This window comes from Echinops telfairi, unplaced genomic scaffold (assembly GCF_000313985.2).
Source record: "Echinops telfairi isolate 266 unplaced genomic scaffold, ASM31398v2 ScPeMD7_443;HRSCAF=831, whole genome shotgun sequence".
Lineage (NCBI taxonomy): Eukaryota > Metazoa > Chordata > Mammalia > Afrosoricida > Tenrecidae > Echinops > Echinops telfairi.
Window position 1 is genome coordinate 17,552,778 of NW_022104341.1, and position 16,884 is coordinate 17,569,661.

The window sequence follows — 16,884 nt, forward strand, 5'->3', positions numbered from 1 at the left end:
CTTTTAGACCTTGCCCAATGGGTCCTTCATTTGTTTGTTTTTGCAATGAATAAAATTATAATCATAAGTACAGTGATTTTTAGATTTTGAATTTTTGACTGACTTAAAAAGTTATATATAGAATTTTATTAAACACTATGAGTTATACTAAACTTTTCCCCCCTTACCTTGCCTGTGGTATTTCTTTTTTTCTTGTGGCTTGATTTGTGAAAAATTTCGTGTATATTATGATATTTCAACAGACTTGCTTTTTCTGATTTTTAGGCTGGTAGCTTGTTGATTTTATTACTTCTATTGAAAGAATTCTTCCTTTCTCCTTTTTCAGGTTGTATTTAATTGTTTTAAAGGCATGTTGAATTAAATGATTACTTCAATACTTAGAGTCTTTTTTACCCTTTAAAATGTGCTTTTAAGATGTTAAAAATGTCTTCTGAATAATACCTTGATTGCATCCCATGTGTTTTGATGTGAAGTGTCTTAATTGGTGTTCATTTCTAAGGAGACTTGCAATTTTAGTTCTGATTGCCTAAATAGTCTGAGAGTGTTTAGAAGAGTAATTTTGTAAGTATCTAGGTGGATCTTCCATCAGGTATCATGTCTCCCCCCCCATTTATTGTTTAATCCTTGTTGCATATTGACAAATAATATAATCTTCATAATTATTTGTCTTAGGAAACGAGATATTCTCTGTGGCCTAGTATTTATCATTTGTTTTGACTAATACTTATTAATGTCTCTTTATTAAGAATCCCTTATATAGCCATATCAAATTTCATTTTTTTCACCCTTGAATCATATTTGATGATATATGTTTCATAATATAATTGCTCATTCATAATTTATTTACTCATGATAAACATTTATCATATTTAAAAATTTTTCCCCCCATGTTAAAAAATGTATTGTGGACATTCTTGTACATGTTTGGTTAAAAAGCATAGTTATAGAAAGCAGATTTCTGGACAACATATAAATATATACACAGTTGGAGGAATTCTATATATTCTAATTTAAGTACTGTATTTTTATACAAATAATATGCACCAGCTACATTTATTTTCTAACCAGTACCCCCATACATAGTTTTATAAAAATGCCACTGTACCAGTTGTTTTTTTTTACATTTTTGTCAAAAATTATCTTAGTGAATTAAAAATATACCTCCCAGAAGGAAGGGAAGGGGAAGTGAATGGTTGGCAAAAAAATGTAGAAGGTATGCATTATTTTTTAAAAAGTAAGATATATACCAAAACTAAAATCACTGCCATCAAATCAATTCTGATTCATGGTGACCCTATTGGACAGAGTAGAATCATCCCTTTGAGTTTCTGAGACTTTATATCTTTACAGGAGTAGATATATACATGACAATGCAAGAGTATTAAATTACCAATTTTTAAATGTCTTTGTTATTTGTGACTTTGGTTAGTCAAACTCAAATTGAATGGACCATATACCAAATAATGTAGTTCAAAAGGCTTTTTCTTTGCCTTATCTTCAGACATCCTCAAACCAAATTTCTGTTGGTATAATCTAGGATTCTAGATACAGGTAGGTAGTAGTTATTACCTTTAAAACTCTTTTATGTTATTCTTTTTTAAGAATTATATTTGACAGTTTCACTGTTTAAACACCATGCTATACAATCCTGAGACCAGAAGAACTAGACGGTGACTGGCAACCACAAGCATCCGTTCTGAAAAGGATCACACTAGAAGGTCCTAGGTAGAACAGGAGGAAAATGTTGACCAAAACTCAAAATCATAAAAGATACCAGGCTTACTGGGGGGGGGGGGAATAGACACTGGTGGGACCCTCATGACGTTGTCCCTTAGTCACCTTTCAGCTCTGGAACTGACCTTACTCCTTTGTTAGACTTCTCAACCATTTTAGGTCAAAGACAGCACTTAACCGTCACCTAATTCACAATTTGAAAAATGGTTGTGTCCTTGCCTTGCCTCTCTCAATTCTTTTGCTCCTGAGGAAATTCTCCTTCTTTTACTTTTCAGGTCAAATTTATAAACATGCCCAGCAACCATTGATTACATCTGAAAAACACAATGTGACAGACCATCCAAAGAACATTGGAGGATCCCGTTCTCTGCTCCTTCTGAAGGCTCACGGCAAGTTAATGGAGTAGAGGGACCGCTATTGGAATAAGTTTACCTGGTGACTCAGTGATGGCGGGGTTAGAATGGTGGTGGACATAACTTAAAAGATGTTCATGAATCTCATACATTTAGGCATGAAAAAAAGTGCCCTACGTGATTTTAGCATGCATCAGGGTTGAATATAACTGGGTTAGTTAATTTAACTTTTTAAGAAGTCTTAATTATGCAATGTTAATGAAAGTAATGGTCTGTGATTTTGATTGCCTAATCGTAAATGTAAAAGTTTGGTTTCAAGGATATAGTTTCATTGTTAAGACTGATCAATAGAACAGTATTTGAGGGTAGACAAGGTACGCCATTCCATACTTTGGTGTTACACACTAAACGATGACTAGAACTCAGTTGCAAAAGCAGTCGCCTAAAAACACGGCTCTGATTTTCTCTGACCTGGTTTTACAGATGACAGTTGATATCATTTGAAAATGATCTCAGCTTATTGTTAAAAGTATTAGATTTAAAAGTAATAGAATAATGTGGCATATGCTCTACTATTGTATATTATTTGGATTTGTGAGAACAGTTATTTTGTGTATATTACATATATATATATGCACACACATGTATATGTATACACACTATATATAGACACATACGTGTGCATGTGTGTACACTATTATCTCCACTACTATCAATTCTTAGTAAGCCTTCAGTAAAATGCTCTCAAAGTTAATCTTGAAATAACATCATTTAAATTTTTTCTTTGTTCAGTTTAGTGGTAGAATTTATATCTTCCATGCAGGAGATTTGGGTTCAATTCCTGACCAAGGCTCCTTAAGTACAACCACCACTTGTCTGTCAATGGGGGCTTTGTGTTACTCTGATACTGAACAGATTTCAGCAGAGCTTCCAGGCGGAGACAGGCTAGGAATAAAGGCCTGGCGATCCACTTCCAAAAGTCAGCCAATGAAAATCCTACTTACAATGGTTTGACCCCTTTGTGCATAGGATTGCCTTGAACAGCAACTAACAACAATTCTTTTTTTGTAATTCTAGTTTGAGAGCAATTGCATCCAGAAATATAAGCTTATTTTTTCCCCATTGATTTTGGGATATGATATGAGAAAATTCTGAAATAACATCAAACAGATTGTATTGGCGAAATGATTGTTAAACCTAGACTGGGTTCAAATCCTGACTTTGTAACTTTGGGAATGATACTTAATGTTTCTATGTCTTCTTTTCCCCATCCAGTAAAACTGGAGGAATTAATTATAACTACTTCTAGGAATTAATATACATAAAATAATTAAAGACCGTGCTTGGCAGGTAGCAGAGCTATGGAGGTGTTTAACAGAAGTAAGAGTAGTGGTGGCACAAACTGCGGCGTAAAGACTGTTTTTAGACCACAGTTATGTCGATGATGGTAGTTTCCTGACTTTATCTTTCTGGTCATTTGGCTTTAGTCAGCGATGAAACAGCTGCAATGGTTTGTGATAACAATCAGTGTGTATTCTCACCTGTAGGTGCCTTAATGTTTGTAGCATGGGTGACTACCGTGAGCATAGGTGTACTCATTGCCCGGTTCTTCAAACCTGTTTGGTCTAAAGCTTTCTTCTTTGGTGAAGCAGCTTGGTTTCAGGTAGGTATTTGAGACAAAGTTGAATGCAGTTTCCCTACTATGTGAAATGTGGAAGCATGAACCTATGTGAAGTGTGCCTCTGTGGGTTTGGATCTTTATTGGTTCATCTTTCCTCTCTGGTTGCTCAACCAACTGAGAAGAGAAGAGCTCAAAATAGCTAACACTTTATGAAGGGTCACACTGGGTTAAAGGATAAGCCACTCACGGCACTGAGCGCAGCAAGGCAGGAGAGCAGCATGAAGACACAGGGGCGAGTCCTGGGCTCTGGTGGACGGTCAATGTCTGATCTTTCCCTCGCTCCCAGTGAACATCAGCCATCTCCTTCGTGTGTGGAAAGAGAAACCAGAAGTGTTCCTTTTTAGGCTACTCCTTCCCATGAGTGAGGGAGGCAGTGTCCTCATAGAAACGTGAGCATGAGTGACTCACTGCCCTTCAACACAAAGCAACCCCCCCTCACCTTCCATGCATCGTGGGGTACAGATGCTTGCTCATATGGTAGAAGATCAATAATATGTGTTGAACTAGAATGTATATGCATTCTACATGTAGAATATACATACATAGTTTATAGACAAATATTGGGATAGTATTGACTTTAAAAGAGGGTATCTTTGGCATTTCATAGTTGTAGCTCTCAAAGGTTATTGTATCTAATCTCCTAGCTTACTCTGGGCTGGTGGAGCCAATTGGGGCCAATTTGACTTGATTGATTGATTTTTTTGTTGTCACCTCTCTGCTTCTGCATACTCTCTTCTTCATCCATCAATCTCTCCTCTTTGTCATTTCATATCCTCTCCTTCCTCTCTTTAAAACTGTAACTAAGTATCCTAATTTTTTCCCACAATAATCCTGGCACTTGCATTTTAGTGGCATGATCAATGATGTCCCTTTTCTTAACATTGCTCTAATTGGGCAATGAGATGCACCATTCATGAGGAAAACTTAATCTTTGCATGTAAAATTTTTGAGGAGTTTCAACCTGCGCCTCCATGCTACTCTCTTCTTTAATGATTCTTTGAAGCCAGCGGTTCTCAACCTGTGGATTGCAACCTCTTTGGGGGTCAAATGACCCGTTCACAGCCGTTGCCCAGTTCATAACAGTAGCAAAATTACAGTTATGAATTAGCAACGAAAATAACTGCATGGTTGGGGGGAGGGGTCACCACAACATGAGGAACTGTATTGAAGGGTCATGGCATTAGGAAGATTGAGAACCACTGCTAATGACTGTTTTTAGTCATTTTATATACAGGTTTCTTGTCTACTCAATTCTATCCCTAATTCCCCAGGAGGCAGTTTTGGTTTTCCCCGTTTGCTCTGTCTTTCATGGTCCCTTGTAAAGCACTGTGCGGCTGGTGGAGCTGAGTAAGTGCTTTTGGAAGGCAATGAAGGGCTTGGCAAGTCAGCACGCCCAGTGTGTGAACGCCTCAGTCCTCTTGCTCTGTGCAGGTGAAGTTTTGACAAATGCTTCTGAAGGATGAGAATGGTAACATAGGGCTTTCTCTAACATTTTGTGGTATACTTAGATGTTTTCTCAAATGGACCCAAACTGTGTTTATTTTACCTTAGCTGATCTTACTCCAAGACCTTGTCCCCAAAGCAATAACTCCTCTCTTCTCTCCCGGAGTTAACAATTCTCTCTGCCGCCTCACCCTTCCAGGTGCATCGGATGCTCATGATCACCACATCTGCCCTCACCTGTGTTGCTTTTGTTTTACCTTTCGCATACAGAGGGGGCTGGAGTTGGGTAAGTATATCCTAAGTAGGATGTCTTTATATAAATCCATTATATGTGAAAGCAGATGGCTGCTTTATTCTTCTTTTGGTTTTGAATCGTCTCATCATTGATTCACATGATTGGGGCTCAGGAATGGGCAGGGTCCCGGGTAGGGGTGAAAATGTTCATCCAGACATTACTTGTAATGAAGTAGGTTTTTAGGCTGCATTAAAATGTTATTCCCCGCAAATAGAACTTCAGTTAGTTTTTCTCCGACGTTGTCCATTGTCGATTCGCACTCATGATGACCCCACGTGTGCAGACTGGAACTGCACCATAGGATTTTCAAGGACAAGACTATTTTTTATCAGGGCACTTTATCTTCTGAGGTCTCTCTGAGTAGAGTCGAACCTCCAACCTTTGGACTAGTAGTCATGTGCTTGTCTGTTTGCCATTGCCTGGGCCTCTTTTTTTCTCCCATAGGGTGGTGAAAATGCTAACAGTCATGTCCATGAACCATGCAGATAGGTTCCCCACCTAGTAGATTATCACATGGGAGTTGCAGTCCTACTGTCTGACTGCCTGTGCTAATTGCTTCAGACCTGTTGTCAAACGGAAGCCTCACACGCAGGAGGTCCAAGTAAAAGTCCCAGTGCACCAGTGAAGACACTGGAGACTTACTCCCAAATGTTTGCCTCGGCTTCACTTCTCTCTCTGCCTTCAGATTCACACACCCAGCTCTTCTCACAAGATCTCTACTGGGATGTTGTTCAGAGGCCTCAAACTTAACATGTCCTCAGGGGAACTCCCGGTAGTTTCAGTCCCGCTCCATCTGTTGCCATCTCCGTTTTCGCTGCTGGCAGCTCCATTTTTAGGCCAATTTGGGGATGATCCTTACTTCCTCTCTTTCATACCTCCTGGCCAATCCACCAGCAAAGTCTCTAGGCACTGCACTTCTCAGCCTCCCCATGCAACTGTGCAGGGATTTGTGCCGCCATTATTTCACTAGGGCTATTGCAGTAGGCATTTTCCCAGTGGCCTCCCTTAAAAGTCCTTCTCCATCTAGATCTGTTTTCTTAAAAAAAAAAAGGGCATAATAAATTTTTTTGATGCAGAGCAAGCTCTGCCATTCTTGTGGCCCAAACTGGTTTCTCAAATGTCTCCTAATTTCACTCAAAGTGAAGGCCACAGTTCTTACACTGATGCAATGATTTGGCTCCTGGTTATGTGTCTATACTCATCTCTGCCTCCTTTCCTTCTAGTTTATCTCATCCCACACCAGGCACCTCACTGGTCTGCAAACCTGCTAAGCGCCTTCTTTGTAGTCTTTGTATGGATTCTTTCTTCTCCTGCACATGCTTTCTCTACTTCCTAGATCCCTAAATTTACTTGTCTGACTGCCCCATTAAAAAGAAATTACCCAGTGCCTCCAAGCAATTAAAAACAATTGTACCATAGCCCACAATCCAGGATAAAGTGTAGGTATCTGCTTTTGCAGCCCCAATTGACCTTTCCAGTGCCTCCAGGGAGAAAGATCTACAATCTCATTGTTAAATCTGTACTCACATAATATCTTCTCAGTGAGTCCTGCCTTATTCTTTTCCTCATAAAACTCTTTACCTTTCTATCATATCAAATATTATAATTGACATATTTTTTTTGTCTGGTTTTCTAGATGAGTATGCAATTTCCCTAAGAGCTGAAATATGTACTCATATCTTACCTGTTGTATCCCAATCACCCAGAACAGACTCTGATACAGTGTGTCCTCTGACACACACGCAATACTTATTGAGTGAACTAGTAAGGCTCTCAAGCATAAGTGACCCACTTAAGATCAAGACCTTGCTTCCATGACAGTCTTCCAGTATCATAACTAGTCAGATTGTATGTCAGAGCTTAATAGGTCAGAGGTTGGACTGGTGCTATAATGGTGACGATGGAGGGATCTTAAGCTGCAGACACTACTAGGAAATCCGCCTCCTGCTTCTTTAGTAATTTGCAGTTTGTCACACGGTGGTGGCTCGCATGGTGCTATGATCCTGGAGGCTATGTCACTGATATTTCAAATACTAGCAGGGTCACCCAAGGTGCATGGGTTTCAGCATAGCTTCCAGACAGAACAGACTACAAAGAAGGACTAGACTGTCTTCTTCTCCAGAAGAATTAGCCATGCAGACCTAATGCATGGCAACAGGACACCGTCAGAGCTACTGACAGAAACGAGCACCTGAGGCGGACAGCACTCAATGTGGGACTTCGGAAGAGCTGCCTTCTCCAAGTACTGTTGGCAATAATGATGTAGATGGAACAAAGCCTTTGGGACCACCATTTGCTGCTGGAGCATACTCGAAATGAGAATCAATACCTTATTTAATTATTAGAAATCTATTAATATCTAATAATAATCATTAGATATTATCAATCTATTAATACGTAGAATTTGGTATGTATGAAGTTTGAATCTGGGAATATTAGAAGTCCCTCAAAATGAAACATAACACATAAAGATGCATATACCATGCATTAGGGAGTTGGAATGGACTGGCATTGGTCATTTTGAATTAGGCAGTCATGGTTTACTATGATGGGAATGACAGATTTCATTCTGCATTGCATTCATTGTTTAAAAAGGACATTTTGAGACCTATCTTAAAGTACAGTGTTGTCTGTGATAAGATAATATCTATTTGCATGAAAGGAAATCCAGTCAATGCAACTATTATTCGAATTTATGTACCAACCACTAAAGCTAATTATACAGAAACTGAAGAATTGTGCCATCATCTTCAGTCTGCAATTGGTCAAACATGTATTCGAGATGCATTGATTATGACTGCCAATTGGAATGCCGAAGTTGGACACTAAGAGGAAGGAGCAATAGTTGGAAAATACAGTCCTGGTGACAGAAACAAAGCTGGAGATCACATGACAGAAGTTTGCAAGACCAACATCTCAGTCATTGCAAATACCATTTCTTCATAGACACAGATACATGGACTTCTTCAGGTGGAACACACAGAAATCAAACCGTATACCATATTTTCCAACTTAGAAATCCCTATGTTCCTGTCCTTGAGCCTTCACCTGGAGTCTGTGACACCGAGTGTGGTACAATTTTCCTCCACTTCTACAAATGCCCGGAGAGTATCTTCTTACGTCCTTTCCACAAGCTCTGAAACCAAATCTGGTACACAGTGTTCTAATCAAACAATTCACTGTTTTGAATAGGCATGCAAACTAATTATGAGGAAAAGTACAGGAGAAAGTGCTGAAATGCCATGTTGATATTTTTTCGTGGGTTAGACCTTCATTCTGAGCAGGGGAGGTAAGAATTTAATAAGTGCCAAGAGGTTACTCACTTAATCAGCAACTCTTTCTTGAGGGAACTAAGACTCTGTTAAGCACCGGGGTTACAAGGGATTACAGAGAACCTGCAGCTCAGAGAAGCACAAAAATCTACCCAAATGATTACAGTTAGACTCCATCTGAACATGTTGGAATGATTTTGCTCAATATGTGAATACCAAATAGTCTTTGTTAAGTTGCAAATGACCATCCTGGTGTTGGGGGTCATCTAGTAGCCTATTTGGGGAGAGGCAGCTGCCTGTACGTGGATTTCTACCACACCATTTACATACTATGCGGCCTTGGACACATGCTTTGATCTCTCTGAACTTCACCTTTCCCATTTGTAAAATCAGGATACTGATAACCAGCCATCAAGCCTTATAGTGAGAATTAGTGAAAACATATGCCAGAAGTGGTATCTGGTACAAAATAGACTCTCAGTGATTGGTGCATAGTATTATTAAATATTTAAAGCCATTAAGGCCCTTCAGCGTTGTGGGGGTGTATTATTTTAAATGAAGGATTTGAGTGCATGCGCATGATCAGAACCATAAGATGCTGTTATTTTGTTTAGCATGCAGGTTATCATCCATACCTTGGTTGCATAGTGATGACCTTAGCGGTTCTGCAGCCTCTTCTAGCAGCGTTCAGGCCACAAATACACGATCCAAGGTGTGTACAGCTTTTATTTATAAATGTTCTTATTGTGAATTTTAGTTGGCAAACACCTGTTTAATTGATAAAAACCTGTGATTGATTTTATCTTCTTAGAAATACTTTAAATTCATTTCAAATATGTCCTTCATAGGCAGCGAGGGGAACAATGGGTTTATGCTCATGGGGACTGTAACTCGGTCACTTGGAAGGGCACTGACTGGTTCTTTATTTTGGTAGAAGGCAAATGTTTAACTGGACTCACTGGAGTATGGGAACAGCTGCGAGAATAGTAGCAGGTAAGCAATTGCGATGCCATTTATTCATACATAATTGCTGGATGTTTACATTACATGATGTAATTTGGCTGAAATGATTTTTAGATGCATTAGTAATTGGTGTAATTGGCTGTTGAGGAGAAAGCAGCCTTAAACACTGGAATTTAGAAAGCAATTTCTGGAGGTAACTATTTAAGTCATTATTTCAGTTTTAGGTTTTAAACATGATTTTAAATCTTTCCTCTTAAGACGTTTTAGCATTTCTCTTTGCCAGAAGAATAAACGATGCTGATGGCAGGATCTCTGAGTAGCCCAGATTGTGGTTGGTTGTGCTTTGGGCTGAGGGGGTTGCTAGGTTCAAGCTCTCCAGCCTTTCCATGAGGCTGTGCCTTCCAGGGGTGGGTGACTTTCAGAAGACGAGCATGATTGTCCAATACATTTTGGAGCCTTATGTAACAAATACCTAAGCTGCCAGCTCTCACCATAACATTTCTGTATGTGGTCTGTGGCCTTTGTCTGGATGGGATAGGATGAGCAGCAGCAGTTCCTATACCTCTACTTTTCTCCCTTTCGCCACTGCACACTTAATACAACTTTTTGAGAATGCTGGATATCTCTTTTTGAAATAATTACTTGGTCATAATTTCCCAACTTAAAATTAAAAAAAAAAAGAAGCGGAATGAACTATTTGAGACCCCTGCCTAATATGGTTCTTAAATATGAATTCTCTCAATCCAGTAAGTGTTTTCTTGACACAGACTTGTCTGTTGGTAGGACTACCATGGAAGCCCCAGTGGTGTTGCTGGTTAGATGTTAGGTCGGCTGTTTGAGCCCAGCCACCACTCTGGGGGAGAAAGATGAGGTCGTCTGCTCCCAGAAAGACCTATGATCTCAGAAGCCCCGTGTAGGGTTGCTATGAGTTAGAATTGGCTCAGTAACAGTGAATGTGGTATATGGAAATGCACACCCATGAACAATGTACTTTTACAATTTAGTGGCAGCAATGTTCCTTGGAATGGATTTGCCAGGACTGAATCTTGCTGAGACACCAAAAACCTATGCACTGATTGGATTTGTAGCCTGGCATGTCGGAACTGAGATTGTTCTGGAGATACATGCTTACCTGCTCACTCGGAAAGGTAACCTATGTGAAAAGCCATGTTATATAGAATAAATAACTTTTGTATAAATGTGGGAATGGAACTAAATAGTTTCCTGATACAGCTAGTTGAATACGACATGATGGCTCACTGAAAATTTCTGCTATGATGATTCAATTGCAGTAGAAATGGTGGCATGTTTCTTGCCTTTAGTCTGGACATAAGGAGAGAAGGCTTCTTTGAAAGGACCCTTCTCTTAGTTTGCATGCTGCTCTGAGTGGGAGGAGGGAAGACACACGAGAACCACGGATGCTTGGTGTTGAGGGAGCACTGAGATGGGGGTGATGAAGGAGGTGCCAAATAGATACCCAAAGAGCTGGGGGCATATTTTACCTGTTTGGCAAACTTACTGTGAGCTGTCACTTAGGTGGCTCTATATATAGATGCATAGGTAGCCAGCTACTTAGCTAGAGGAGAAGGACCTAGTTTTTTTGGCTTAATACCAGGCAGAGTCAAGATACCTATAATTCCATAAGGAGTGGGGAAATTAGTAGAGCATGGGTAACCTTTCTGAACGAGCTTGTTTTTAGGCTAAGTGTCCTTTGGGTCCTGTTTGGTTTTAGTCCCTAAAATAGTAGATGAAGGGTTCTTCTAAAACCAGAGACTCTTTATGGTCTAGTGAACGCAGGAGCCTGGTTGGCTGGGTAGGAAATATTTGTCCTGTCATTTTGGGTTTTTGATAGGGCCACTTGCCTAGGGCTTTTGATGATGAATGAGTAATGGGTTGCTGTTGTGAAGATATGTATGTACTTAAAATTTGGATTGCTAGGACCTTGATGTGGTATTTATTTACCAGAAAAGAGGATATTTTCCTTGGCCAGTATATGCTAAGCTAGTTTGTCCTGATTTGTAAGAGCCACGAATACTTGGGAAGCTTGTAATATTTGGGAGCTTGCAAGTTGCCTATCGTGGAAATTGGCAAATGCTACTAATCAGGCTGTGTGCCCCCCCTCCCCCAACTTGAGGAGAGGGAAAAGAGTTCTTCATACCGGCCTTGATGAATCTCTGTTGCTCTTGACAGTTGAAATCTTGGATGATACTAGAATTCAGATCCTTCAGTCCTTTACTGCAGCTGAAGCCGAAGTAAGTTTCTCTTTTATTATTTATTGACCTAAACCTCATGGTGGTAGTGTCTTTTCTTCATTTCTCAATTTTTCTTCCAGGGTCATGCGTTTAAAAAGGTGGTGCTAGCAATTTATATCTGTGGGAATGTGACTTTTCTCATCATACTCTTATCTGCAATCAACCAACTATGAAAAGGCCAAGAACTTGACTTTGGTGGACCAGGTGATAATTATCATCAAGCTAAAGAAACGTGAAGCTTGCACTGACCGCCGCAAGCCTGGCATTGAATTCTTACTTGGAAGAGGAGGGTCTTGTTTAGGGAAGAACCCTGCTCTGGTCTTTCGAGATCAGCATTCATCAGGCTCCTGTGGGTTATCACCTGATGCCAGGCCTTTCTCTGTAATTCTGGGCCTTACAGGGAAGGCTGTGCTTGGGGAGGAATTACACGGAATTATTTTCTTTGCTGAGAGTTTTAAGAATCTTAGCATTTAAGGAAAGAAGCAAGAATCATTTAGAAAACACAACATCTAAATACGTTCATTAGGATGAAAAGGGATTGTAGTAAATAAATATATTTTAGATTGCAAAGGTGCTGGGATACCTTAAAACATTTATTTTTAAGAAGTGGCTTTTCTTAGGACATATTTGTCAGTCCAGTTTTTTTGGGGGGGCATGTCATTTGTTCTCTATATTTTGTTACTTCTCTGATAAAGGTGGAGGTGGAGCAGATACCGTTGTGGGTTTCATTAACATTTAAATATATTAATATTATAATTTTTCCTACGGAATGAAATGTAAGGATTAATGTTTTTCTTAGAGAAAATCCCTTTATGTATATTCACTTATAGTGCTGAGATAGCATTGCCTACATACGTTAATCTCCTTGATTATAAGATTTCAATCCTATAGCATATCGAGATTGTAGATTTGCATTTTAAAATTATTAAAACTCACCCTATTAAGCATATCTACCATTATTCTTTCTCCTTACAGAAATAAAGTAAAACGGGTGGTTCTGTTTTGCTAGCAGTTCCTGATGTTATAATGACGCAGAGTAATCCGTCCTTTTTTATCCTTCCAGTTCCAGTGATTTATCTTATTTTAATGGCCAGGCCTCAAATTTGCTATGAGGACCTCTAGCCAACGGGTGGTGCTGTAATACTAAAGCAACAACTTGGTTCCCGTTTGTTCGTGATTTATTTTTAGCACTTAGCTGACATCATGACAAGTCTCTTAAATTTCCACCAACTCGTCTTTGTCTTCATTTAAAAATGTTCTACATTATTTCCTCTTTTCGGTTAGAGTTACAGGGTGGAAACTCAAATTAGGGACCAGAGTTGATATTTTTTTCGTTACATTTTAATGGTTTATTTTCTAGCCATGATTATTGGTAACAGTTTTTGATATTTTCCTTCACATTTCTCTGACCTTGTCACGGGCACAGCTGTATTAGGCAAAAGGAACAGCAAACCTGGGGATTCTTTAAAACGTTTAGGGAGTTATACTTGACTATTATTCCTTAAGTGTTCTTTCTGATTGGGCTGTAGTGTCTACTTGCCAAAGGCGCTAAGCTCTACCTGGGGCAAATAATAGCCTCAGCTATGTGACCTACATCTTTTACTGTGTAAAATGATAAGCAATTTTTTTTGGTGTTCCTTAGATTGGTGTTTATCATAAGAAGCTTAGGATTTTGATGTGAACTTTCACTGTGAACGTTTTTTTTTTAAGTGCTGGGGCTTTTTACGGTCTATAATTTCCATTTATGGTAAGTGCTTTTATTTAAGAAAAACAGTATAACAAACTAAATGTATAAGAAAATATTTTCTCCCCTTGTTTAAAGGGCTTACAGGTTAAGAAATTTATTTTTAAAATGGTAGCCTATATCTAACAAAAAATTTGTTATGGTAAGAATGAACTTTGGTGTGTGTGTTTTTCAAAATATGTCAGCTTTCTGGATTACCCGTGTTGAGGCTAAGATGTTTTCTCTTCTATTGGTTCATCTGTTAGTAGTTAAAATGTTTTTCGTTGCTGTTGAGAATATACTAGTAAAACACACACCAATTCAAGAACGTCTACAAGTCCAATTCATAGACATTGAGGGTGTCCTTTGAGCTACACAGCCATGCTCACCTTCCTTTTCTTTCGGTTCCCCCTGAAAGTAAGCTCCCTGCCTCCTAGGCTTCCTGTCACATCCTTCAGCCTGTTGTTGTCAAATGGATCCTAGATACTTATGGAAAGAGCAGAGTACTCAGTATAGGTCATTTTTACTAGTTAAGATAAACTATTGTTTAGTTTTAAGAAGAAACCAGGAGATATTTTTGGTTTAAGATGTAAGGATTTTCTCAGGACAGTGGTTTCAGGGGTTCATTTAGGCTCCATCGTTCCAGAAAGCATAGGTTCTGACAGTATTTGAAATTCTGTTTTACATTTCCCCCCTTTTGATTAGGAATCTTGCATAGAGTCTTCGATAAAAATATTCAGTAATGGTAGCCGAGCACCAACCAGTTCTGGTCTCATGGTAAAGGAGACAGTTTCTCATGAAGACAATTAGCCACACATTCCATATCCTCCTATTCCTGACTTTTCTTCTTCCTCCCTCACTCCTGGAGAATGGAAACCAATTGTAATGCCCTGGAAGGCTACTTGGCAAGCTTTTTAAAGACCTCAAGTATATACAATGAAGTAGGAGATAGAGCAAAATCACTAAAAATGTTATAAAGCTAGTTAACTGAGATGCCTGTGAAACCCTGAAAATGAACTTCCAAATTAAGAAGTCAAATTCCACGAGATGCTTGATTGCACATAAGCAGATTCAGTAGCAGCTCTTTTTCTTCTTGTAAAAAAAATAGCACACACCTTTTGACAACTCAACATTTTATAGGTTTATAACTTACTGACAGCTATTATACCACTAATATGCATAATCCTACTCAATATGATTTCGACAGAAGCAATGCCTCCTCCCCACGCCAACGTCCCTTCTCCCTTCTACCCCTGGTAGCTACTAATAAGTTTTGGTCTTGTACATTTGCCCGTTCTTGTCTTTTTATGTAAGTGAGGGTTATCTTTTGATATATCATTGATTGACAACTATTGCTGCCCAGAGAAGTCTTATCATTTAATCTGAATAAACAAAGCATTTTCATTAGGACTAAGTTTTAATTTTTTTTTCTTGTTTGGTGGCTGGCAGCCACAAATTGTAGATATCTAATCTCACTTTTTATGAAAGAGAACATTTGTTACAGTCTTAAACTAAGCTCATTTTTTTTCTTATTTAATAAATGGTGTTTTAAAAATTCTTTTTGGCAGGAGTCATTGTTAGAGTCTTTATATCTTCAGAAAAGTCCCCAGCAATGGTCAAACTATAAAAAAACTCTCAAACTCACTGCCATCGAGTTGATTCCGACTACTAGCCACCCTATAGGGTGTATGGATTTTGTGGTGGTCTGCTAGCAATTTAAAACCACCAGCAGCTCCCGGGGAGAAGGACGAGGCTTCATACTCCTGAAAAGAGTTACAGTCTTGGAAACCCACAGGGGCGATTCCATCCTTGTCTATAGGGTTGCTATGAGCCGACGATGATAGGAAAAATAATTTTCTTCCAGAAAAAAAATGGGTCCTCTAAAAAGGAAAGATTTAGTATGCTTTTTAAAAACAAAAAAATTATAGAAAATTGTGGGTATCATTTATAAAAGGCTATTTGGATTTTTATTTGGGGGGTCTTTGGAATTCAATTTTATAGGCATCCATAGGTACCCTATAGCATAAGCTCTCAAATAAATGAATCAAATTCATCTTAGTACTTATTTGGTTTTGATCAGGATATTAAAACCCCCTTCAGCTTGTGCTTTGTTCCAGTGTTGGTTCGGCCTTAATGTTTGCTAAATGGTACACGCTTCCGTCGTTCATATCCTGCTACCCCCACCTCATTCAGGATGGAGGGAGAAAGGGAAACGCAGAAGATGCCAACTAGGAAGTCCTAGGAGCGCATGCTGCTCTTGGCTGACATTCTATTTATCTCGGTACGCTGGTGAAACAGAAAAAATAATAAAAAGGAACAAAAGTCCTTGTTCAAGATAATCCACTGTAGATGAAAGAATCGATTCTTCTAGTTCTTTTCCAATCAGATTAGGATACACACTGTTCTACCCACATCCTGCTGCTTTCCTCCTTGGCTGGCTCATCTCTGCACCAGCACACTGGCGGTCAGTCACCTGTCTGAAAAGCCCTGCCTGGGCATTTTCTTAGAGACCACAATTTTATCAAGTGCAGGCTCCTTTTCCTTGAAACCTTCCTTGATTGTATCCAACATGGGCTTCTCCTGATCCTGATCATCCTTGTAAATGGAATGGGGCTGGAGTAGGAGACAGCTGATGCAGTAAGTAAAAACATCACCTGGGATTTTTAGGCATTGAGTTGGAAGGCCTGGGTATCCATATTTGCTTATTTATTTCATGAGTGGCATGCCCTTGGACAAGCCCGTTATTTTCCCTGAGGGTTTTCCCTTCACTTTGAGGGTCCTTCTTTTCCGACCCTCTACTTGACCAACCATGATGTCAGAGGTGGGCCCCACACCATTTCCTCATCTGCTATAACCTCATAAACTCTTGACTTCCACACAAGAAATGTTTGCTTTCAGTTAGGAGACTCTAGAACAGTGGGACCCACCCTGTGGGTCATGACCCCTTTGGGGGGGTCGAACGACCCTTTCACAGGGGTCACCTAAGACCATCACAAAACACATATTTCCAATGGTCTTAGGAACCGAGCGACCGGTCCTCTATCCATCTCCAGGCGGGTCCGCCCACGTGCGTGCAGATGCGCCCACATACAAGTACTCGGTGTGAAGACTGTTACCCATGCTACACCATGCTTCAGGACAAAATTTCATTTACTTGTCATTAGAAAT

General features: G+C 39.4%; 1 protein-coding gene across 1 annotated transcript in view; it reads left to right on the forward strand.

Annotated features, from left to right (window-relative positions):
• FRRS1 (ferric chelate reductase 1) overlaps window positions 1-12,271 on the forward strand; it is a 58,351-nt gene extending 46,080 nt beyond the window's left edge. The window contains exons 8-15 of the mRNA XM_004699236.2: window positions 2,010-2,123; window positions 3,635-3,750; window positions 5,411-5,497; window positions 9,393-9,490; window positions 9,713-9,771; window positions 10,746-10,889; window positions 11,932-11,993; window positions 12,074-12,271. Of these exons, the coding sequence (XP_004699293.1) occupies window positions 2,010-2,123; window positions 3,635-3,750; window positions 5,411-5,497; window positions 9,393-9,490; window positions 9,713-9,771; window positions 10,746-10,889; window positions 11,932-11,993; window positions 12,074-12,166 (773 nt within the window). The 3' untranslated portion in view covers window positions 12,167-12,271. The remainder of the gene's footprint in view (window positions 1-2,009; window positions 2,124-3,634; window positions 3,751-5,410; window positions 5,498-9,392; window positions 9,491-9,712; window positions 9,772-10,745; window positions 10,890-11,931; window positions 11,994-12,073) is intronic.
• Window positions 12,272-16,884: the final 4,613 nt, after the last annotated feature.